The sequence below is a fragment of the Rhipicephalus sanguineus genome, chromosome 3, assembly GCF_013339695.2.
Source record: "Rhipicephalus sanguineus isolate Rsan-2018 chromosome 3, BIME_Rsan_1.4, whole genome shotgun sequence".
Taxonomy (NCBI): domain Eukaryota; kingdom Metazoa; phylum Arthropoda; class Arachnida; order Ixodida; family Ixodidae; genus Rhipicephalus; species Rhipicephalus sanguineus.
Window position 1 is genome coordinate 210,510,189 of NC_051178.1, and position 26,015 is coordinate 210,536,203.

Consider the following 26,015-nt stretch of genomic DNA (forward strand, 5'->3'; position numbering starts at 1 on the left):
GCACTAACTCTTGTTTCGTATAATAACACTTCTGAATTATTCACCAACATATTACAAGTTACGTTACAGTATATTGGTATAAGGTACAAATTCGAACAAATGAGATTAAAATAGGACATTCCAAGAATGTCTGTTTGTACTCAAGCTAGCGTGATTACCATCACCATTTGCATGCAATACCATTCCTTCGAAATTACGACGCTGTATATGCGAATCGGATGTACAGCATAACGGTACTAGAAATACAGAAAGAAAATACTAAATGCACAAGGTAATGCGGCTAAATTGTGCAGATGCTTCCTGCGGCCACGCAACCGACATCTTGTCAGTAACGGGTGACGCAAACGAAGACATTAAGAAATAAAAGCAAGAGATGTCTACAGGTTCATTGTGTTACAGCGCGACAAGACCAACTAGCCCAGTTCACTTTGCTCCTAGATGTCTACCGATTTCGACACATATTTAACAACATTAAAAAAAACTGTCGGAGAATTGTTAAAGGTGAAATATTTAAACATTAAAATAAAACTGTTTAGTAATAGGAGTGAAAACCAACTACTATAGCCTAAATTTACCGGTCTTACATTAACTGTACAATATTTCCGACTTGCATACTTATTGGCTATGTTGAGTATATTATTTACTTATTTATTTATTTATTTTCAAAAGCCACATCACCACCGTCGTCCAGCCCTGCTTCGCAGCCGCGCGCATCGCCACTCTCTGGATGCTTTGGAACGACTCAACAGGAGTTTTTACAAAGTTCCCACGGCAATATTCCTAATGCAGTAAATAAAAACTCACAGGGTCACATATGCATTCGCTTAAGACGACTCGAAGGCGAAAGCCATCTTCTTCTTCTTCTCAATCGATATATTCATCCTGCCCCACCACCTTCCGAAAGCTTTCTGCACCCAACGTGGTTTTGCACTGCCTCCAAGATCGGAGGCACCTCACCTGGTTTTGCATTGCCTCCGTGATCGGACCACCCTTGAGCAATCTGCGATGTCATGCGATGGCGACATTGTTGATGTTACATCACGTGACGTTACAGTGACGTCATAATGGCGGCACAAAATTTTGCACTCTGTGACGTCATCGTGACGTGATACGGTGACCTCATCACGTGATGATGATTGTTGGCATCGCTCATCCCCGACGCCGACGGATAAATTTCGCGTTCGATGAGGCATTTAAGGCTTTCACCTCAAAATGAATACGAGAAAAGGCGGGCTCTCCCATGCCACAAACACACACACACACACACACACACACACACACACACACACACACACACACACACACACACACACACACACACACACACACACACACACACACACACACACACACACACACACAAACGCTTGCACGAGCAGTATGAGTGGAGTTTTGAAGGGATTTATCTTCGTTTCGTTTGATTTCATGTTGTCGTGCATTAAATTAACTGTCACTTGCAATTTCCCTGCAATAAATGTTTACGCGTTACATTTATGATTTGTTTCATTGTATTAAATAGCTTAGTTTTATTTTCTAAGCGGTTTATTTCTCATAATGAGCATTAAATGATTTTCTATTCAGCAATGTTTTTGCCAGCGTGTGTTTTTCATTCATATTTCCCCTCTGATGCGCTAATATGTGCAGAAGCTCGTTATTTAAATTGAAATTCGTTCCTGATACCTCGTAATAGCTATGTCCCGATATGCATCTTCCGCTCAAGCCACTGTCTGTCAAACAATCATAGTGCATCTCTCCACATTGAATGGCTCCAGTGCCTATAGTTGGGCGAGTTGGTAAGGGTTCGTGATTATCAAGCGGCGCAACTGTCTTTTCGTTGCGCCGCTTCATAATCACGAATTGCTGCAGCCCTGCCTTTTTGACCCTCTGTAATCCCTTCATCTGAATGGTTATTCCTGAATCAATAAAATAAATGAGCCAACAAATAATTGAATAAAATAACATAAGTAAATAAAGTAACCAACACGTCACTGCGCGCCGAAAGAAAGCTCAGCAAGTATCACTCACCCTTTCACTATTATCTTGTTACTGGCATTCGCTGTCGTTGAATAGCGAATTGTAACACGCGCGAAGGTTCTTTAACCGCGGATGCTAAGTTTTCGAGCCGCCGACATGCTTCAGGTTGAGCGAACTGAATCGCACATGTTCGGAAACGGGAGCTTCACTGACTGCGGCGGCATACAAATTGGTTGGCGATCGCGCTCGGGCGGACACACGTTCATTAACGGAGAGACGCGCCCTCGAGGCATCGACAAAGCGCGGCGAGTGAACGCACGCACGAAAGGTGCGCTGGAGGCGAAGGGAATGTCGAAAGCGGCTGGCGGCGTCGAGGTCTTTCTCGGAGGAGGGAACACTCGCAGGTTTTCTCGCTCTCTCCCTTTTTTTGTTCCTCATTGCCGCCGGCTGACGAGGGATGCCGGCAATGCAGCAGCTCTCCCGCGGAAAGGCAAAATTGCATACATCGCAGAGCGTCACTTCACTCGCTGCGCGGCCACGTCGGATGCAACGCCGGCGCTCCCGGAGTCCCAGCGACGTTTTGCATCGCTTGGCCTGAATACTAGGCGCGAACTCGGCAGTGAAGCGCTGCCCATCCGGGGTGTCACAGTCGGACGATACTGTCGGCTGCTAAGCGGCCCGTACAGTGATTCCCTCTTCGTGACGTCTGCGGCCACTGCGACCAGAATGTGAGTTCGCGGCTGCGATTTCCACATTTGCCGTTGGTTTGTCACATGATAGCCACCGTTTGACTGTAGCCACTCTATTGAGCGCTACGTGTTAGCAAATCTCTGGGATACGGCTTTTCATGTGCCCGGAGCGAAATTAAATTAACACTTGTATGTTTTATTGCATTGCCTTTTACGCTTCAAAAAATAGAACGCAGGACTGCGCAACCAGCAGAATAAGCATTGTGCCTGCGTAAGTTAACGTAGCAGTGCCAACTGCCAAAACTGTTCGTTACAGCAGGTAGCACGAATCGTGATGTTGAATATAACGGAGATAACCCTTACGGATACGAATAACCCTTACAAACTCAAATAATTGTTAAATAGGTTCCCGGGATCATATTTTATCAGGAGTGTAACCATCTCAGAGAGGCTCGTCTAAGATCAGGCTCCAGTCAACTATAACAGCTAGAATGTTATTAGAAACGAACTGCCCGCCAGAGATTTGATGAACGCAAAGCGTCGTCAATTGGGCCCTCCCATAAACATTGCAGCACTGCAGTTGATTTAAAAGGCAGTCTCGTGTTCGTCTTTCACCGATCTTCGTTGCCAACATAATTTTTGAGGCTCTTACGTTTTGTCCACATTCTGAGTGATGAGTTCAAAAGCTATTATTGGCTTTAAAAGCATCAAACTGCCGAGTGTTATGTGGGACTGCTTTAGGTATTCATAGTAAAAGTCCCCGGAATCACTGTGAGATTTCTGAAGTCCTTTAACGCGCACCTGAGTTCATGTACACGAGCATCTTTGCATTTAATTCCACTCGAAACGTGGCCCTTGCAGCCACGAAAAGCATCGGCGACGGTTGAGCAGTGCAACAGATCACTCAGACATCGAGGTCTGTAGTCAAATTAGTACTGTTCAGTCCCGTGAATACTTAAAAAAAAAAACAAGTGCAGCCAACAACAAACTTTCACTCAAGTGGCAACATGTGCTTAAAAAATTGTGAATTGACTGCGCCATTAAAATGTTTCACTGACCCTGAAACGACTCACCGTTGTAGATCAGCAACTAAGGTGTTGCCCAGATAAGCTAAAGGGCACGGATTCGGTTCCCGACCACGCCAGGCGCATTCAGATGTGGGCACAATGAAGAAAACAGATATCAGTGTAGGTGCAAGTTAAGGAACCCCAGATGGTTAAAAATAATCTGGAGTCTCTCACTACGGAGCGCCTGATAACCACGTCGTAGTTTTGGCAGCGTAAAACCCACATAATTTAATTTCAACAAACCTTCAGTCATCCTGGCTTCACCGGCGTTTGCTCGTACGTGTGGTTTGACAACAAAAGATGATTTAGCTGAGCCACCGTCCGAGGTTGCCGTCGGGGTTGTGCTGCTCTTCTATCGACGTCGTTTGATTCTACCCGAAACAGTTTCACCGCTTTTTCGCAAACAGTTCGCAGTTTCGCGCATTCTTTTCGGCTTGTGTAGTTACGCGTGTTCGAACTAGCGCGCAAGTAACAAATGCCAAACGAGCACAGCAGAAGGTCATTAGCACCTCCATTTACGAATTATGATGAGCTGTTGATGAACGCATTACAATAATTAATCACAAAACGCTGGAAAATTGGTTGCAAGAAAGTTCAGGTAGTAGGATGTTGCTATGTGCCCATTTTAGGGAACCACGATAATTATCGAGTAATTGAATATCGATTTACTGTGCATTCGATCATATTGCGTTTTTCCACGAAAGAAAAAACAAACTGAATCGCCGACTCGAAGTAAATGCTTAGTCACTTATTGGTTGAAAGTATTACGAGGAATGAAATAAAGATCTTCCGCAAAATTCTGTCGCTGGCTCCGCGTCGAACATTCAGTCCAACATGGTAGAGTCTCAGCTAGAGTGATCACCTTTAAGCAACCTTTAAGACGCTGACGGTTAAATGAAGAGAATTAGGAAAGGGTTGCATTCGCCCCCAGGGTGAGACTTCATGCATCGTTGCTTTATGCTTGCCCATCAAGACTAGTCGCAGAAATCGCGTTCCTAGTCACCCCTTTTGTGAGTTCATTTTCCAGGCAGACAACGCTGAGCTGAACGGCTTGCTCGCACGTGACATTTAGTAGAGCGGGACGGGATTGTAGAGGGCGGCAGGTTTAGTCAATCCTGCAGCAGCGCTCACGACTTTTCGTGACACTTAGAGGCACCAGCGCCCGAGCCGCCACACAGAGAAGACCGGCACGACGAACAGGCTACCCAGCGACCGGTATAATCTGAAATGTCGCGCGTAAAGCACCTGCGCAAGGGTTACTTCTTAACTAACGCTTTTAACTAACGCTCGCGCGGTGCTTCGTAGCTGAGAGGTTATGAAAGGCACGCAACCTAAGCTCACGTGTGAACGCTTTACTGAATACACCCTCACTTTTATTGCAGATATTGCTCCAATAACTACGAAGGTTGATCTCATGTAAATGTAATTTCAAGCTAAATACGAAGTATATATGTACACATTTGTGTACACACTAGCATTTGCCTAAATCACACGACAAATTAACGTATTCACTTGACATTATAACCGAGGGCGTACAGCAGCACTCTTCAACACTCCCGCCTACCCATGAAATCACAAGCGTTGACTGCTGGGCCAGTTAGAGCATTGTGAAATCGTTCAGCTACACAAAACACAGAAAAAAACGTTGTGACAGGATAGACGCTTACTTACCAAAGTGCGCGTCAAATTCAGGTGCCCCAACCAATGAAATCACTTTCGTTATCGGATTGTGCATACCGCTTGCAACAAACGTATGACGCCACGGGTTTTGGTCGCGGCCGTATAAACTCTCTATCAGCATATTGAATTGGGCTGGTTGGTGCATACTGAAATTGAAATATGAAACAGCGCTAGGACAAGACCCCAGCGCCTTGCTTGCAAAGAAGGTGATCATTCATGCATGGTACATTCGACTGCAGAGAACGATACTGATCCCAAGGTTTTACATTTTTCTTTCCTCCTTTAGGACTGGCAGTGCTCACATCATTATTCGGAACCAAACGTGACATAAATCGGCTATCTTTGTGGATGTTTCTTATAGCTTTTACGCAGGATCTGTAGTTTCTGCGTCTACTGAAAGGAGAATGATTATGTCACCTCGCATTGCATTGAAATGGTGTGCGTGTGAACATTGCGCGAAGCACAGCTTTTTTTCTACGCATTAGGTAAAAGGTTAATGTTTTCGGAATTATAAACGCGCTACGTCACGGACACATGTTCCACCAAGCCAACCATAACTTTTAGGATACACAGTTTCGAATTACAATTTTTCGCTTACCCAGCATTAACAATGAAAAAAGAAAAGAGCCGAACAAAGCACTTCTTTTTCTTTTTTCCACTTGGGTCAGTATTAAGAGTATTTCAATCAATGCTACGTCAATGCGCCAGTACGCATTTCCGTCGTTTTCGAAAACGCCATTCAGCGTGCGTAGCAGACGGTGTTTGCAACGTCTTAGCGTTTCCACAGGTGACGGCTATATATATATGTATTTTTAAGAATTTCAAATTATGATACCTGTACATGTTGAAGTGACGCTTACAGTGATATATAACAACCAATGCGGAAACGCAGTGTTTCGGTATTTTTCTTTTTTATGCTTTGAAGGCCAGCCTGTACAAGTATCCAGACGAAGCATCGTGAAAGACACGTATTATATAACAAAGAAAAAAGCAGCGAGGCTAATTAGCACTGCAGCTCGGCCAGATGATGCAAGAGATAATGACAACGTCAGGCAACCACGGAACTGTTCTGTGGTTGCTTATCACGTAGCTGATAGGTGCACGTTTGCTTACGTTTGTTTGGTTGAATTTTTTTCGTTCCCCTAACTCGATGAAGGAGTTCGTGCCACAATTCAACGCCTCGGGTAACTGAGCGAGCCTTAATTGACTGGGTTTTGCATCGCGTGAGGCGGCGTTATTCTTTCAGTGCGTGCGAACTTCGTGACATGCCAAGGGTAGAAGGTCATATATATCCACAAACACAAGTTAATAGTTTAGCGATCAGAAAGTCGCACAATCTCTTCGTGTAGTCGGCAGGAAAATTATGCCTTTCAGCGGAAGGAAACCGTCTTGCGTTTAGAAAACCTTGGCAGGGTTCTAACAGTGCGTATGCGGGATGAATAAATGCGCTACCAGCCAGAGGGAGCCTGCCCTTTGGAAAAGGAATAATCATTGCTTTCGTTTTCATGCTTTTCAGTTTCATATCGGCAAGCAAAAGGAGCGCCGAAAATTGGCATTCTTGTTTTGTCTTGGTTGACAGACATTGACTGACAGGAAGAAGAAAGTGATCTGACGCCACATAACTGTCCCGAGAGCGGCTGACAAACCTGGCGTTCTTTAACGTGCACCTAAATCTCAGTATATACACAGCTGTTCTTTGTATTTCACCCCATCGAAGTGCGTCCGCCGTGACCGGAAATCAAACCCGCACCCTCGAGCTTAGCAGCGCGACACACTACACGAGCTAAGCTGCCACGACGGGCCGGCATATTACAATGGTTCTCGGATCTCTAAAAGGTACGGACTTGAGTTGTACGTACTTGTTACCTAAACGCGAAACTTAGAATTTCAGCTGGCACACATACCAGTAAAAAGAAGGCCCTTTAACGATATTTCCAGCCACTCGTAGGATACGATATTGCAACGAGTGCGACACTACCCAAACTAAAAAAAAAAAGATTGAGGTAACACAAAAACAGAGAAAGAGATGACAGAGCGCAATCGCACATTAGGCATCTGAATACGCAAACACATGATGACAAACCTGACAAAACCAATTTTTATATGCCGAGCAATTGACTTTCTCCTGCTTCAAACGACCCCAGTCAAGAATTAATTTCTTGACAGCTCTGGAAATACACAAGGCTGTGTGCTATAGTGCGGAGGTAGCGCTAGAAAGTAGGGTAGTGAAATTATTCCGATTTAAGTTACGCGCGTTGTTTTCAGTGAGCGCGAACGTGTTGACTACATGGACGACCAGCCGGCTGTAGGAATGAATTACTACGCAGATTAACAATTAACTATTACTCACGAATTTGTCCGTCATATATTATTGCAACGTTATAATGGCTTCTCGTTCCACGTAATAGTTCTGGTTCCGCAATAAAAGAAAAAATAAGCGAATATGAGTACAACTAGCCCGCGTAGTATACAGACATCCTGCGTATGTCAGACAGGAGCGAAAGTAAACTGCTCAACCTTTAACTTAGATGACAGACAAGACGACAAACATTGGCACTGCTCTTCGTGAAAACAGCGCTAGCGTTTGTGTTCCTGTCTGTTGTCTGCGTTTAAAGTTGCGCGGTTTATTTTCCGTCATGCAATCGAGCCAACTCGCCCAAATGCTTGCTCTTAAGACAACATTAGATTCGACGCTACAGAAAAAAATCTTAGTTTTGTCAGAGGCGTGCTCGCTTCTGAACGAGTGCCCGTTGCCCACATGGGACGACCGTCCACTTGCTGTTCAAAAGTACTTATAAGAAGCGTCGCAGAAAATAATGGTGGCCCATACCCAGTAAAGGGTGTCGTCCGTAATTCGGGCGGATCATTGCAGATTAATTATTTCCATTTAAGTTTGAAGCTCAGCAAATGAAACAATGGCTAAAAATAAAAGTTAAGCAGAAATGCATTTTTCTGCTTTAAATGAAGGAAACAAAATGCCACCGAACAGAGACAGAGCAGAAAACGAATAAAAGAGGAATAATGCTAACAAATAATTATTCTTCTGTAGTACGGATCCGAAGTGGGGATGAAAAGGCACGCCAAGCTGGCGCGAAATTCATATTTATCTTCGCCGTCATCTTCATCGCATGTGGCAATTCCCATCAACATCTACTTTTCGAACGTGGTTGAGGACGCGGAGTCCCGTCGCCTTCAGGCACTCGGCCATGCGCTAGACTCGCAAGCATCTGTGACCTTTCGCGAGCCTCGTTGCGCCACTTGCTTTCTTTGAAATCGCTAAAGAGTAGAACGGCCTCCCGCTGCGGTAGCTATGACTATCCCCGATCTTAGGCACGCACACCGCGCCGACGAGAGCCGACGGTGACTGGCGGTGCAGGCAGTGCAGGTATGTACGTCGCGTTTTTGGCAAAAAACAGCGCGCAAACGGACGGGACGAAGATAGGTGACACAACACAAGCGCTGACTCTCAACTGGCGATCATTAAGGAATCCCAACGCACTTTATCGATTAGAATGTACATATTATTTAAACATACACGATATACATAATGGACATCCGCGGAGGAGCTGGCGAGGAAACACAACAATGCAAATAGAAAGAAATCTCGCTGAGCAAACTGCACAGGCGCGACAAAAGAGCAAGTCAGACAAAACTGATTAGGTTTACTTCTTTTTCATGCAGAGATACCGATGTCTGGCTGACGCATCAAAAGCTACCATAGCGCTGGCCGAAAGGTGAAGGAAGATGTGCTATTTTCCGCTCCACAGAAACTAATCACCATTCGCGAGGCCGCAGACCACCTGTTAGCCAAGAAACGTGCAGGATGTGTAAGGAAAAATCAGCCTCCATGTGTCTCATGTATAAACAATGTAGTGTACCGCTTTCCATTTTACTGCGGGAAAGTTTACATTGCACAGCCGGGGAGATGGCTAAACGATAGGCTAAGAGAACACAAGCACAAGGTGGGTCGATATTGGGATGGTCACGTGTCTGTACATTGTAATGATTGTGGATGCAAAGCCTTGTTAAAAGAGTGCGCCGTTGTGTATAGGAATGCCGATAAATTTACGCGCCAGATTGTTGAAGCCGCCCTGATAGCGAAGGCCGGTAATAGCTGTGTCAGCTGCCCTTCGGTGGCGCTGACTGCAAATGAATTCGCCTTTCTGGACGCGACAGGTTTCCATTTGCGGTGACTGGGCCTTCTTCTGTGTACGGATCTACATACACCGTTACTTCTGAGAATAAACATTCAGTTGAAGGTTAGCGCTTGTGCCGTTTTGTCTTCCTCGTCCCTGCCTGCTAGCGCCATGGTATACCTTTTGATGCCGAAAGGTGTTCCATATGTGGTGCTAAGCGATAGTAAAATCGCTTACCTTTGCGGTTAGGGCACACGTCGAACTTTGGGCCTTCTTGACCTTTCTCGTGGTTATTTTCTCACGTTTCGCGGTTTCTTGTATTCCTTTGTAAGCGTACAAAAGCCACCTTACGTGATTAAACATTGCAATTGGCGGTCAGCTCTTTATCCTGCCTTCTGGGGCGTCTTCCACGCTTTCAGCGCTGTTTGACCTTTAGTCATACCGACGTTCGTCAATGAAATGCATATCGCTTTGTTTAGTTTATTTTACCAGATGCGATAAATGTTGGTCATGTCGATTTGCCCCGACAACAATGGTGTTAAATTCAGCGAGCTACCCTCGCGGTTTCTGTTAATGCTTCTGGCAGCTCGGCACAGAAAACTGGATATCCATGCTGAGCATGCCCTAGGTGCAGAGGTGCAACACCTCACAGGTGGGGCTGCTCTGGCGATCAAACGAGGCCAGCAAGCGAAAAAAGTTTCCGCTTTTTTTTCAGTTCTATTTATTTCATAGGCGTCGAAAACTTACATTACATTATGCAAACATTATGTAAACATTATATAAACAAGAGGTATATACGCTCTGACAATGACGTACTTAAAAACGGTCAGCCAGAGGTCTAAAGAGAAATGTCTTTTTTCTTCCGGGGGGGGGGGGGGGGGGGGGGGGGAAGGAATGGTGGGAAAGGAACCCCTGAATCGTCGTCCGCACCACTTGCATATATGTATGGACTGTTAGATTTGTGATGTCACGTCATGGTCTCCTGCTGCGCACGAGGACATGTACCTCAGTGGAAACATATTATATTCTATAGGAACTGGCAGAGTAAGGCGCATGTGTGCCAGATAAGCCTGGCAGAGTGGAATGTCTGGGCGAGGTGATTGTTCTGCTGTTTCGTTTTATGTAGCCGAACGCGGGATGATGTGTATGTGCGGGTACACATATGCGATAGATAAACGGCCTGGTGTCGCTTCTCTCATTGGCATTCCATGTTATGCGCTATGCCAGATAAGACATTTATGCGAGCTTTCAACTGCTTGTGCAACGACGAGGGACAGAATTTGAGCAATACGAGGCAATCTGGCTCGCGGACATTCGTCTTGCGAAACGCGATGACGCTGTAACGGTAACATCCCAGGCGAGCAGTGCAGCGATTTGAGGTGACCCACGGAGAGGAATGATGGCGGACGGCCTTCTCTTCGAACCACAAGCTGCCACGCGTCAAGGGAAGTTGTTATGCCTCTGGAAGAGATAATGCCTCCACGAAGACCACACTGGCGGAAGGCTCGGGCACAGATTGTGCGCCCATTCAAGTGCCGCATAACCTGTCTTCTTCCGTCTTCCGTATAGTTAGCACACAATTGCCGTTTGTCCTTGACCTTGATGCTGCATACTTTTGCCGTATGTAACTACTGGCGGTTATCCTGGCATGGCTCATTAATCTTTGCTGACAGACAAATGCGAAACGCTAACAAACGCCATACAAACAGGAATGTGGTATTCGAGAATTGCAAGCTGATTATTGTATAGGCTTGGCGATATGTAACGATAATACAAACGTTCCCTTTTGGTAGAGCATAAATTGTGACTAATCGAGTGGGGCAGGAATACTGAAAATGTGAATGCATGAAAGATATTTATTTCGAGAAAGGGGGCGGCGCTGTTGGTTGGGTAGGAGGTCTACGTTATAGAAGATCATTAAGTGAACAGTAATTTCAAGTAATTCTTTATTTGTCTTCGTTACTCCGGCATATGTGGACGTCTGTACGGTACATATATTTCATTGGGTCGCTTTCGCACGAGTCGGTCGACCTCGAGCTCCTGAACCGTATGTCGGGATGTCGACACACTGTTGACATGCATGTCGGTATGGCTTTGTGCTTCATTATTATTAACAACAGGCCGCATAAGTAGGACAGGGTTTATTCGCAAGATTCTTTAAAGTTTGGATCGCAAGTGAAAACAGTCCAGCAGCTGCAGATATCCACACGGGCGGTGACTCATTCGCAGCCATTAGTGAGCCAAATTCGCCGGGCGTGACAGCGTATAGACCTCAAGACGTTCTGGCAGTCTAGTTGGTTCATAGCTTTTAAACGTTACTAAAATGAGCAAAAAAACATGGTTGATCCCTCCGTCATAGGAATCGGAATAACACGAAAGCAAAAGTGCCCTTACAGAAGTAACTGAATGTTTACTGTACATTGATATAAGAGAGTTTGCACAATGTAGAGCTGTGCACGGGCCGTATTTCCGAGCCCGAGCCCGGCCCGGGCCCGCTGACCTTGTCGAAGGCCCGCCCGAGCCCGACGGCAAAGGGCTGCGAGCCCGCCCGGCCCGGCCCGACGTACGAAAACACAATCCCGGGCCCGGCCCGGCCCGGCTTTGTGAAGGTTCGTTGCGAGGACAAAACATTGTTTTCCGGTAATTTGGCATTTTATTGAGCATATCAAATATGATCAAACGACACACGACGAACAGTCTCTATTACACAGATTACAAAATACAAGTAGACGGCCTCATGTTCGCTCGCCAATGCCGTCACGTGTATGGGGTATGCCCATGCAAGCGTCAGCTTGCACGAAGGCGATCTGCGTCGGGTCGCTCGTCGCTGTCGCGTGCATTTTCACTCATATGGGATTTGCCCTTAAATCTAACGCGAACAGTCGCGTGGCGCCGTCACTAGCTCAGGTGGCGTTACTTCTCTGTTTGTCGGAGTGCAACAGAGGCAGTGCTTTACCTGCTCCCCTTTTGTTTAAAGTAGCGAATGGAAAAGAAAGGCGGTAAAGGGCGTTCGCGGAAAAGGCACTGTATGCGTGTTGGAAAACAATTCCCGCTCATTCTCTATATTTCGGGCTTGAGTCGGGTTTTGAGCCGGGCCCGAGCCCGGCCCGATAAAACTCCAAGTAGCCCGAGCCCGGCCCGGGCCCGAGGTGAAAACTCGTCGGCCCGCCCGAGCCCGGCCCGCGGGCCGGGTCGGGCTTTCGGGCTACCCGGAGCCCGTGCACACCTCTAACAATGTACATTGATGTCTGGCAGCTAATGGCACCGTTTAACGTGGGTGCACCCACTTTGATGCTTGGTGGTACATCTCCATGCCGACGACTAACGTCCATGTTCAATGACTAAACAAACCCTTGTGGTAGCTGTACAAGTTAGCGGTGAACGCGTAATCAGAGAACGAGTTGTGATAGCCACAAGAGCGTCGCATATTGCACGCAGAACTTGGTCGCCATCCTGCGGCATGTTAAAATGTGATTGAACACCACGGCCGCACTAGAGGGAAACGCAAAGCGCGTCGTGCCACCCCGGTAGCCCGGCCACAATTTTTCTCGGGGTGAGCGCGTAGGCGGGGAACGCGGTGTTACAGCCAGGTTAGGCTGGCGCGCGTCGCATAGCTATTTTTTTTTTGTTTGATTAGCGTGATGCTATGACCGAGGCCGACGCTTTTACGACGCTTGCGTTAAGGTCGCCACCTCGCGGTGTGTTAAGGCATTGACAAAATTGTGCTTCTATTGAAAACGCGCCGAATGGGACGAACGTGTAACGCGTTGCAGGTACTAATCGCGGAAGCCACAGTAATGATGAATTACTTTACTTTGCCGCTCCCAGAGGGCAACACCACCCCGCCGACCCAGAGAGTGGTAGATATAAAAGGCGCGTTTGTAAAGCCTCTAGAGGCTGTGACCGTGGCGCAGTGGATAGCGCGCCCGGCATCTCTTGTTGCGGACCGAGCGGTCGTGGGTTCGATGCCCGTTGACGGAACTTCTTTTCTTTGCCATCTGATTGTGTAAATTTTTTCGACGTCATTTCCGTGACGGAAATACGTCACTGAAGTCTTGGTGGACCCCGGCATAAAACACTTTCGTGTTAAAAGATGATGACACAAGTAAGAAACATACTGAAGACCACGAGCGCTGTCGGACCTCAAGAAAACCACATTACCTTACAGAAACGCAGGCTTTGAATGAACGCTGCGAAAGGAAACCAGGGCTAGTGTATTTATTTTTAACAACCGAGCTGTTTAAGCCGCGCGTGAGGTGTAATCCGTCGACTGGAAAAACCTCGCCGAGCGAGAGCGCGTGGCCGTTTAGGTACCGCGCTCTCTTCGTCCTCTTTTTCGTCGTCGCCCTCCTCTTCATCTTCTGCCTCGCTCCCTCAACACGTGCGCCAATTTCTCCGGCGCGAGATGCAATAACTCTGATGGGCGAGACGAGTACAGAGAGAGAGAAAGAGAGAAAGACAGAGAGAAATTATAGGAGGAAAAAATTTCTTCGCGAGGCGAGATTCGAACACGCGTACCCACGATCCGAAGGCGAAACCTTATCGGCTATCCAGACACGCTAGCAGAGCATAGAATAGCCTTGTATAGTACAGTATAGCAAGAAGGTGGGAAAGTGAGGGTGAGGAGGAGGGAAAGGAGGGGAGAGATTAAAGCATAGCATAGAAAGAGAGAAATAGACAGAACGAAAGGCAGAAAGAGAAAGAAGGAGAGAGAGTCAAAGAGAGAAAGAAATAGGGCGCGATAGAAGGAGGTGGAAAGAAAGAGGAAGCGAGAAATACACAGACAGAGAAAGAAAGGGAAGAGAGAGAGAGAGAAAGATAGAAATACCGAGAAAGAGAAAGAAATAGACAGAGACAAAAAGAAAACAAGCACGCGTAACTGAGAGAAGAGAGAAAAATAAAGAAATAAAGGAAGTAAGAAAGAGAACATTTCCAAAACTTATGATGAATTCCATTGGCAGATTCGGATCCGGTAGCAGTTTTTCTGCTCCATTCGGAGCAAGTCTGTTCCATTGGCTAATTGAGAGTGCTCGCTGTGTGTTTCATTGGCAGATCTGGAGCAGCTCCGGAGCCCGATTCAATCCACGGAGCAGCTCTCTCTACTCCGCGAAAAGCGGCGGATTCGACGGGAAGTCCCAAGCTCCCCGCGCGTGCGCAGAGCGTGGCGCACCGCGTGCGCTATGAAATGCGCTGTCCGACCGAGCCCGTTCTTTCCGCTCGTCCCCGTGAAGGCGAAAAGTGCGCGAACCGCGAGGAATGCTGGGCGCCAGCAAAGCAGATGTGTGCTAGCTCCCCCTACCGTTTGCTCTGGTGGGGGCGCTTGTGTTCCATTAGCAGAGTTAATTCGGTTGCTCTCCGCCGGAGTGGAGTGCTCCGGCGTAGAGTGTCGGCCACTCCGAATCCGCCAATGGAATTCACCATTAGCAAACCAGCAACAGCCAGGAGGGCGATGCAGTCATGCACGATCAGACTGAAATGTGTATAGCATTTCTTTAGCTCGTTTCAGCCGCATCGGTACGACCGACCCATTACCTAGAGCTTCCAGTGAAGTCAGCGCTGCGCATTTCAGGACCAAACATATATCATCGGCGGTTTCTACGGCACACCCCGCAGTGACGTCAGCGTGACGCAATGCGTACACCGTATAAGCAAAAAAAGTGTTAACCGTTATGGCGACTGCTATGGAACAGCTTTGAGAATGTCCCGCGCGTAAAGAATGGCGTTCAGACTCTTTGCGCGTTTTCACACACCGACGGAAGCGCCCTCGAGTGACCGTTTAATCGAGTGTTGATGCAGTTGGGTACCATAAGGAACACTTCGTCAACGACGATATAGGAATATCGTGTGGTTTTTGTTCATCCGTTCCAAACACATTTGTCTCTAGTGTGCTTGAATGCTATTGAGTGTGACCAACATCGATAGATCGTTTATGCGGTATTTTTTAAATACAGATCCAAGTGTTGATCCGCCACGTTGGCTGAGTGGTTACGATGTTCGGCTGCTGACCGAAAAGACAGGGATTCGATCCCGGCCGCGGCGGTCGCACTTGTATGCAGGTGAAATTCTAGAGGTCCGTGTTCTGTGCGATTTCAGCGCACGTTAAAGAACACCAGATGGTCGAAAATATCCGGAGCCCTCTACTACATCATCCCTTATAGCCTGAGTCGCTTTGGGACGTTAAACCCCATAAATTGACTGTACCAACGTGCCCTAGCAAACTCTCATTGATGCGGAAGCGTTACTACAACACTTTAACTCCCTGTTCCTTTTTAGTGAGGCTTTCAGCGCCGACGGTTTTATAATTGTGCTTCGCTGAATATCTCGCAGCATGCAAGCTTCGCACCTGGTGAGCCGGTTCACGGTCTGGGACTACGTGGTGTTCAGCGGCATGCTGTGCGTCTCAGCAGCGATCGGCATCTACTACGCCGTGATGGGCGTCCGCAGAAAGGCCACCACCGACGACTTCTTGATGGGCGGCCGCAGCATGAGCGTCTTTCCCGTGGCGCTTTCCATCCTGGCCAGCTTCATGTCAGCCATCACGCTGCTCGGCACAGCCTCCGAGATGTACATCTACGGCACGCAGTACCTGTTCATTATCTTCTCCTACTGCCTCGTCATCCCGGCCACGGCGTACTTGTACATGCCCATCTTTTACAGCCTGCATGTCACCAGCGCCTACGAGGTGAGTGGAGCACAATAGGTGACCCGTAAAATAAGCAATCGCAGGGAACTATGGGATGCGGCGGCTTCCGGTTCGACCCACCACGCGGGTGGGCAGCGGGATGCACGTTTTTTTTTTTTTTTTTTTTCCGCTCCGTCCTCCGCGGTGGAGCAGTGGTTATGGTGCTCGGCTGCTGACCTGAAGGTCACGGGTTCGATCCCGGCCCCGGCGGTCGCATTTCGATGGAGGCGAAGTGCTAGAGGCCCGTGTACTGTGGGATGTCAGTGCACGTTAAAGAACACTACATGGTCGAGATTTCCGGGTTCTCGATATAATATAAAATACATGCGTAAGCCTGCTATTCACGTTTTCCTTTAACGCTCGGGTTGGAGCAGCCGACGGCTGAACAGCCGACCATGGTTTTGCAAGGCGATAATGCTTCGTGCGAGGGTGCCGAACAATCAGATGCCTACGGCCGAGCGGCTCGCCGTGTGCTTGCCTCGAACCGGAAACCGGCAGCAGACGACGCATCCCACAATCCCTCGCTCTTTTGCCGCTCACCTGTTCTACCAAATGCCTACGTTACGTGGCTTGGGAGCCCGTCCCCTGCTCTCACTGTGCGCGTATTGTGTTCCACGCGGAAAGTCGCATTCTAGGTTATTAATAGATTCATTTGTAGTTACCTGCAGCGTCATCAAGACATTCATGGTAAAGCGGGTGATCACGAAGGCACAAAAACCGAAGTTACCAAAAAATCGCATTTTAGCCTTTACATTTTAAACACATTTACTTCAAGTACAGTCGCCGCACATATAGAAGTGTGTTTCAAATCTCACAAGTAATTGCCAGAAACTTCCGAACGTAGAAGAACAATCTGTTGCAGCACAGCTAACTAACGTCTATACAGTACAGAAACGCTATTTAACTAGACGCAGATATGTTGAGCAATGACTCGCGGCACAAAAGCTTCCTGGCAATGCAATGTAACATTTCAGGTGAGTACGTACTGTGGAATCCACCCTCAGCGTGAACACGGCTCAGCGTAGCATCGCTCCGCGGAGCGCCATTGCAACCGGCGCTGCCGCGCATCGACGCTTAGCGGCGCATGCGCAGAGGGACCCGGGAGTGATACTTCGCGCTGGTAGCGCTGGAGCTCGCCGCTCCGTAGTAGCCGCCATGGCCGTGGCGGTGCTCTTGCGTGGCTGTAGTACAGCAAGAGCAGCGTGCTCGTGTGCGCCTGCGCCGCTTTGATTCGATGCGCGGCCACACCGAATGCAATGGCGCTCCGCGGAGCGCGGCCACGCTGAGCCGTGTTCACCTTAATTGTGCAGCCGATCAGCACCATACCTCTATGCGATCTATTTCTTGCGAGATGGCAATATGGGAATGAAATAATATTTATTGTTGTCGACTATAACTCGGCAACGGTTAAACGCCATCATTCCTATGCTTCTCTTTCGTGCACTGTCTTGCTGCAGCAATAACTTCCACCTCACGCAAGGCTTTTCGATGGCGTGACGACTGCATGGCGAAGTATCGCGTTTCGCTTCGAATCGCCTCCTGCCAGGCGTCCCAAGAGCAGCATCGAATTTCCCTACGTGCTTGCATTGCGCGCGTTGCTTGTCTTGACGTCAGTGTCAGCCTTGAGCTGTCGGAATTCTGCTCTCTATTGTTATCTGACTTGTAAGTATTTGTTTTTTACCCACACATCCCACAAATGACAAAAAACTTGAGACAACCAAGTATACTCACGAGAAAAGCTTTCCAGGCTTTCTTAACTATTTCTGTGCACTTTAGACGCATTTCACTTAACATCTAGCATTGGAAGCTCGCATTTGTTTTAAAGCGACGCGTATGTCACCCATCCACTCGCAAGAAAAAACGAAAAGCACATTCATGAGTTCTATTAAATTCACAACAAGTGTGTTTTCATCGTTCTTGCGTTTTGCTTTCGTTTCTCCTCATATTAGCGGTATCTTTTTTTCTGCCACGAAGAGGCCTTTACAAACGCCACAATTATTTTTTTTTGTTTACGTCTATCTCTTAGTCCAGAACAGGTGAGTGGCGGTAAAAATTGACAGTGTTCCGGACACGTGAAACAAAAGCAAGAAAAAGGCAATGGAGAACCGAAAACGAAAGAAAAAACGGCCGAAAGTGATTTCTGTACACGAGAAGCGAAGGCTTGCAAAACAATGCCGTTCGTGAGGCCCGTGGCGTCACAAGCAATCGCGCCACGCGCCAGTGCTGCACAAAAACGTCGAAAACGTTTCCGTTTGTCCCAATTTCTCTGTTGCCACCTTCTTCCTAAAGCTTCCGTCGGACACACGCTGAATATGGAGTGACGCAGTTCAACCAGCACTCACGAGGGAGCGTCGTCACCGGAAAGAAAGTGTTGGCTTTTGTTACTGAATGCAGCGGCGATGCTTGAATAACAAGCCGCTGGGTCATAGCTTCCGAATGCGTGATGAATTCTCGAGTCTGGCGGTTACGCTTATGATCCGTGGTTGTAAGCCGGGTTTCGGGTTCGATACCCCGTTGCGACGACCACAGTCCTGTAGTGCCGAAACAAAGAGAGAAGGAAAGCTTATCTTCTAGCGGTGGTTGGTTTAGGCGCACGAATAAGTCCTGGCGCAGATGTTCGTAGCATTGCGCAGGTCACACTGACGAAAAGCTAGTAAACGAGGACGAAAATAGGCGCTTGTTGAACTCGATCTGGCTCAGAAATATTTCGTTAACCATGAAGCCACGATGAAATAAGATCACCGTCACACATTTACCCTATGACCGAATTATACGCAATGTAGGATAAGATATTTATTCGAATGTGCAACAATACCCCACCAGAAAGACATAAAAACAACCAAGACAGTACACTCGGATGCACCAGTACTATAGAGTATACTGTAGCGGAACCTGTTTAAGAATGCCCTAGAAAAAGAACGACTGTAGGTCTACTAATGGTGCACATATGGTGGAGATAACAATTTTTGTTGAATAATAAATGTCTGCGCGTTCGCTATTGCTCGTATGCTACGTTATGTGATTTATTTGCGCTTCACATTGTTTTTGAAGCTTTGTGGTGGCCTCTACGTGATGTTCATTTTCTGACATGCGTTAGTGCGCTGCGAACTGGCAGATACCGTTCATCTTCAGAACCGAACTAATTTACTTTCGCGTTTATGGTGGCCCTTCGCTATGTTGATGGCAATGATAAGCGACACTGAAGTATTAGAAAAAAGAAAAAGGCGTAAAAAGTTGAACTCGTACGAAGATTACGCGAGTGCTTGCACAAACTCTGTCAACTCTCTTCGTGACGCATTGTTCACTTTCGCATGTTTTGCCATCGATGAAACCACTGGCGTATTTGATAATGCTGTGAGAAACAACACTTGTCCGCTTCGAGAAACGCGTATATACGAATGAGCTGTCCCCACCATGCCGTAAAAGAGCCAGCAGGCAAACGAGCTCGGAGTTTCCTGCATGCGGCCCTGCACACGCGTCGTCAGTCCTTCTCCAGATAACGGGGAACCTTTCTTTTATCTCGGTGGAAGGTCATTATTTTTATGCCACCTGTTTTATTTGCGTCATGTCAACGACGGTCATGAACAGCTCTCGGCTCCTTGCTCATAGCTCACGCTCGACTGCCCCTGGTAATTTGTTAGCGAGGAACCGCCACCGCTGCAGTAGGGCACCTGCATCCATCGGTAGTAGGACAACATCGATGCATAAAGGCGTGCTCTCAGGGTTAGTTTTCCCCGTTTCTGCCTCCCCGAGTAGAAAAATAATAGCGAGCGTAAATTCCATTGTGCTTTACAGATGTGCGTCTACTCGGAATGGCCTCGTTAGCTTCTGTCCGCAAAATATAACACGTAATTCAATTTTATTACTGGCGCCAAAGCCGCGCCTTGCGTAATGCGTCATTCACTGCATTAATGTTCCTCTTAACACTGTACCAGAGTTCAAGATAAACGTTTTCTCTGGAAAATAAAGCGATCGTAGCAGCTCTTGAAATTGAACTGCTATAGCGCATCACGGAAAATGTAGAGCCGACCAATCGAGAAAGGACAGAGCGCCGTTTCTTCATTTTCCGTGGTGCGCTATACACACCAGTTCAAGTACGACAAACCAAAAGTATCAAGACTTGCCGTTACAGTTCATCGTTCATTTCGGAAACATATTTTTCGCAACACAATCTTTATAGCGGAGTGTTCAAGGCATTGTGCAATAACTACAAATAGGTAATATATTTCGGTGGAACAAGTTATTGCACTTAAATTATTCTTCATAAGGAATTTAAGCATCTATATAGAGGGCTAGCTTCAATCGCACAATTGAAATCTGAGCTCTGAAGCAAACAATTTTGCAGTATCGCTAATCAGTTCTGCAATACGCTAATCAATTTCGCTTAAGCACTCATTTTTCCACAATTAATTGATCACGTTTAGGCCATGTATGGAATATCTCGCTTTCTTAATATTCCCGTTTCTTTCTCTTTGTTGGCTTCAATTTCCAACGTAATATGAAAGAAGAGGCATAAACACGGCGAGACGGAGTGTAGTATAGTGGATGGCACCACGCTCATTCCTGAACTTTTCGATAAGATGAGGTCTCTATATCCGCATCCGTACTGCCGACGCTGGTATACCGTTGCTCGATCATTCCTCAGCCACTGCGTCTCATGACAGCGGGAACATTCGCCGACGAAAGTGCATATCGCCTTACGCAATACAATCATAGCTGTGCGATTCCCACCTGAAGGCTAAAAAGGTGCCTGCAGCTACTTCCTGACTTCGTTAACGAGATTGTGCCGCTTCTATTGGCACGATGTCAGCTGCCGCTTACGCAATAATCAAACGGGTTGGAGGGCAGGAGTACATGATTGCGTAAGGCGCTTCGGATTATTCGAGGAAGCTGAACAGCCGGTAAGCCACCGTAGCATCTCAACTGACCCCCTAACGGCATCGTCGTCTGCATGCCATCTGCGCTCAGTACCGCTAATACCGTGCAACCACCAATAGAGTGCGTCAGATATAACCGGAATTCACGCTCTGCTATTTTGATCATGAAAAGTTGGTCGTTGACCGGCGCTCATCGGCTTGACAAGTCGGAACAACCAGCCAATCGATAATTTATCGTTCTTGTAAGCGATAATTTATGGGCGAAAGCTAAAAAGCGTGCTTCTTTGTCGACGCCTACGCTAATTTTAGTTTTAGCTAGTTCGAAAGTGCGTACAGTAAGCACAGTGGCGTAACCAGGGGGTGGCACACCGGGTACGTGCCCCTCCCGAAATTTCTTTGCAGCACAGAGCGCAAAATGACACTCGATCACACTTGCCTGTGCTGTCGTCACTTCGAATTAAGGACTTGCCTCCACCGAAATTACTTTCTGCCTACACCACTGAGTCGGCATGAAAAGCCGGCGGATCGCTGCTTCCGAGTAAAATTCAAATATTTCTTCAGCGTCGACACATCGCCTGATATTCCTATTTTCAATTGTCAGCTGCATTCACTAGACTTTGGGACCCTCGTCTGCATAATATCTCCAATCAATTCTTCTATGTTGAACTTATATTAATAAACTGAAACTAGTATATGCAGGAACAGTTTCCATATATACTATATAAGCAGTTTATTTTTATGGTGACCGCAGATAACCTCCATAGTTGCCAGTTTCGACAAGTGTTAAAGATTGGGCAAGTTGGGTTGTCGTACATGAACTGGTACTGCGCATGACGGGAAAAAAAGAGAACAAAGGGCCGAGCCCTCGGCCGAAAGGAGGACCGAGCGCTCTGTCCTTTTCTGCTTGCCGGCTCGGCCCTTTCTTCCCTTGTTTTCGGCGATGCGCTGTACCAGTTCAAGTGCCACTTTCGTTTACGCAACTCATTATGAAACTCGTCGTGATTCCGCTAAAAGAAGCATCGCTTGCCCTGCAACCTAAGCGAGCTTTTAAGGACTTGGTTCCGGTAGCCCGGCCGGCGCTCGTTGCTTAGCACTTTGATGGGGGGCGAAACAAGAGCACTCGTGTGCTTGGATTTAGGTGTACATAAGAGAACCCCAGTTGGTCAAAATTGGCCCGGAGTTCCCACTAAACGGCGTGCTTCATAATAAAATCGTGCGTTTGGAAAGTAAGACATCAGAATATAAATATGTACTTTTAGGCTAATGTGATTAAATAAGGGGAACTTATGCGATGGAATGAGCGGCCACACAAAGTGAAGCGCCTCCGAAGGTCAAGCCGAGAACGCCACGTGCCGGAGGAGGTGAACAGACCAGAGAGAGAGAGTAAAAATAACCTGGGTAGCCAGTGAAGGAAGCGCGGTCTTAGGAGACGCGTTTGGTTCGGCAGTTGCGAAGGAGACGTGAAATTGTGCGATGAACACTGGTTCAGTGTGCGGCGCGGCAAGGCCGTCGCACTGGCGGTGCCGCATGTTACTTCGGTGCCAGTAATTTCCATCCCTGTCTTTGTCAGATGTCATTAAACACGAACGAGCACCCGCACGTATGAACATGGTAGAAATGTTCTCGCGCGAACTGGTCGACAAAACAAGAAAAGGGTGATTGTTATGGCCTTATTTATGGGTGAAAAGGCAACAATGACGATGAGCACAACTCAACTGCTCGCATTCGTTAACAAACACGCTAAAGAACGTCGAGGTTACCGTCGGGCTCGCGACTAGATTTCGTTCCTACAATTAAGCCTTTGCAAAAAGAACTGCCCACTCGAAGTCGTCTGCACAGCAGACGGCGTCATACACAAGCTGTGAGGTTGTTATATATGTGCAGTCGCCGTGAGGATCACTCGCATCGCTTTTTGACCGTTAGCTTTTAGTCATACGCAGGCATACGTATTGTTTACATATTTATTTTTAGCGTTGCTGGGAACACTTGCTATTCTCTGGAATATTAGATATTGACTAGCTACAACTCTAGATTTCGCTACGCTGCACCGTACTTTCAGGCCTTAGTGCAGACAAACGGCGCTAGTGCGTAACTCGTGCGTGAACCGGTTGTAAGTGCCGAACAGCAGCTGCAGACGCGAAAGAGAGAGAGTCGAGACTGCAAAGAGACAAACCGGTCAGCGGCTGCACGCAACCGTGAAGGTTCGCGCGAATACTATATAGAAGATTGCACTGAAGCTCTTGCCACAAGATCCGGCCTCGTGTTTTCTTTGACTGCACGTTCGCACGTGTGCTCCGCGCAGGAAAGAACGGCTTCGCCACTACGCGCATTGCCACTCGAGGTGAAACGCGGCTTTTTCGTACGTATTTCCCAGTGGGTATATACACACCGGGACATCTTTATGCTTGCACACCGACTGCCAGCTATAAAAAGGACTACCCTGAATTGACACACGTTAAGGACAAAAAATGCACGATTGTGCTCCTACCTTATCATTGGCCACTATGTTTACGGCGGTAGAAAGCATCGTGCGTAATTTATGGTCTTTTTTCGCCTCGGAGAACTCGTACACTCGAGCTTCGAGTTAGCCTTCCCTGTGCTTCGTTCACTGAGCTGTTCAAAAACGTCGGCACGCCAGCGTTCTTCCTCGCATTCCACTGTCGAAGAAAGTTGGGCGGGAATCGAACCCGCTATTTCTGAACTACAGAAAAGAATAGCGAGACACTGCTACAAGCTGGCAGTAATATTTGAGTCCGCCACATTAATTTTTCTACCTTCCAAATTGTATTATATTGCTCTGTTGAGCAAGTTTAAGACAACGCAAAACAGTTGCTAAAGCAAGGAAAAACAGAAACAGTAAAAAAAAAATAGGCCGTTTCACTTCAAATGCCAGTGCAGACGCGCATGTCTCATTCACGGAGGGGCGAGCGGTGCAACGAAGACGATGGAATGAAAACTACAGAGCGGCCACCTGCGTGAGCACCGATCGGCACTGTATGAATTCCACCGAGCGCATATCAGGTTCATGTTCACAAACAGAGGAGAACACAGATACGAGTGTCGTCTCCATTCGTGGCGGCAGACACAAGACAAGGGCAAAGAAAAGTCGGCGCTCGACCGAGCCTCGTATTAAATTCAATTGTACTACCGCTTCTATTCCTCTACCGCGAAGTATCAACTACAGCGAAAACAATTTGTCTCCACCCTCTCGCACCCACTGTGCTATCCGAGGGGAGATATCCCATCGGGAAAATCAGGGAAAGTGAGAAAGAAAATGGTCACTTTAGTAACAGGCTCCTTTTACCTGGCTGCAGGACTCATTTTAAGAACATATAGCGCGTGAACTGCATCACCGGTCAATGCAAGAGCAAAGGTTCAAGCTTTAATTTGATGCTCAGAAGCTTCTCATTGAAGCCGCGGCGTCATTTCAGTATCAGTGGCTATGGGCTGCTATATCCAAAAAAGGCACAAGTTCAGGGGAAGATGGAAACACGAAGAGAATGAAAAATTGGTGAACACGGGGTGTGGCCGGAGCCGACGTTTCGACCAGCGGAGGACTTGTCAGCCTCGAAGAAGACAAGTCCGCTTGTCGAAACGTCGGCTCCGGCCACACCCCGTATTCACCAATTTTCATCTCTATGGGCTGCTGTGTTTCTTTGTATGCCAAAACTTGCTGTCAAGTGTCCATGCATTCTGATGTATCGCCGTTCTCTCTGTGTCTTCCATGGCGAAGTATCTGGAGCTCCGCTTCAACCACGTTATTCGAGCCATGGGGTGCATAACGTTCTCCTTACAAATGGTGAGTGCACTGTCTTTTGCGGCTGTCTCTTAGACTAAATGTGAGCGTTCTTTTTACACGTTCTTTATCGTTTCCTCTTCCGCAGCTCATATATATGGCAATTGTGCTTTACGCACCGGCACTTGCACTTTCCCAAGGTGAGTATCACTAACGAAAGCACAATTACAAAGCGCAAGGACATACGTTGGCAGTCAGGGGCGTAGCCAAGGGGGGATTGCCCCCCCCCCCCCCCGAAATTTTTTAGTTTTGCTTGCGTATATCTACACGCACACATAAAAACGCACGCACGAACATACATAAGGTATGAATGAACCCCCCCCCCCCCTCCCCCGAAAAAAAATTCTGGCTACGCCCCTGTTGGCAGTTGTAAATAGCGTGCACATAGCCGGTTCTCACGGTATAGCCCAGATTAGTTTTCGGTGCGGCTCGATCCCGTAGTATCTTTTGCCGCGCGCGCACATTGTGAGTATGTGGGTGGGTGATGTTCTGACGTATTAAGTATGGTGACGCAGCTGCTCCACGTGATTCACCCGTAATTTTTATATAAGATTTATTTCTAAAGAAAACTAACATTATAAAGCAACTTTTGTTTGAATTATTATTGACATTTACTCACTTTTATAGGTTACAGGCAGAAGTAATTAATTAAGATTGCAATTGCTAGCTTGCAAAGATTGCGGGTCTGTTTCCCAACGGCGGCGCTTTTTTCGTGTGCTACAATTCATTTGCTCTTGATCCCGCAGTCTACACAGTTCAAAGCCACGCATAACCCCCCCCCCCCCCCCCCCCCGCTCCTTTCTTTTCTTCCCCATCTGCTGGCTTCGTATGGTTGCGTCTAACAAAAAAAATAGGCGCCTCGATCCATTCTCATTCTTTCGTTCATTCCTTCAGTAATATGTTCGGTTACAGTGATCAATTAAAGGTCCGAAGAATGTAATTGGTGAATTAATGAAATATAATTAACTTTCTTCCGGGGTTTGCTAAAATACAAATGAAGTAAAGAGAACGATCTGGCCTTACTGATTCGATGTGAACTGTGGCGTCCTTCATACACAGTTCATCTCCATCAACAACAGCGTTTCAAAAGTTTTGCCGCTCATGTTGGCTGTTC

General features: G+C 47.3%; 1 protein-coding gene across 1 annotated transcript in view; it reads left to right on the top strand.

Moving 5' to 3' along the window:
• Positions 1–2,294: 2,294 nt before the first annotated feature.
• LOC119388215 (sodium-coupled monocarboxylate transporter 1-like) overlaps positions 2,295–26,015 on the top strand; it is a 49,092-nt gene continuing 25,371 nt past the window's right edge. Inside the window, 4 exon segments of the mRNA XM_037655882.2 lie at positions 2,295–2,702; positions 15,874–16,228; positions 24,839–24,904; positions 24,990–25,041. Coding sequence (XP_037511810.1) covers positions 2,323–2,702; positions 15,874–16,228; positions 24,839–24,904; positions 24,990–25,041 — 853 coding nt within the window. The 5' untranslated portion in view covers positions 2,295–2,322.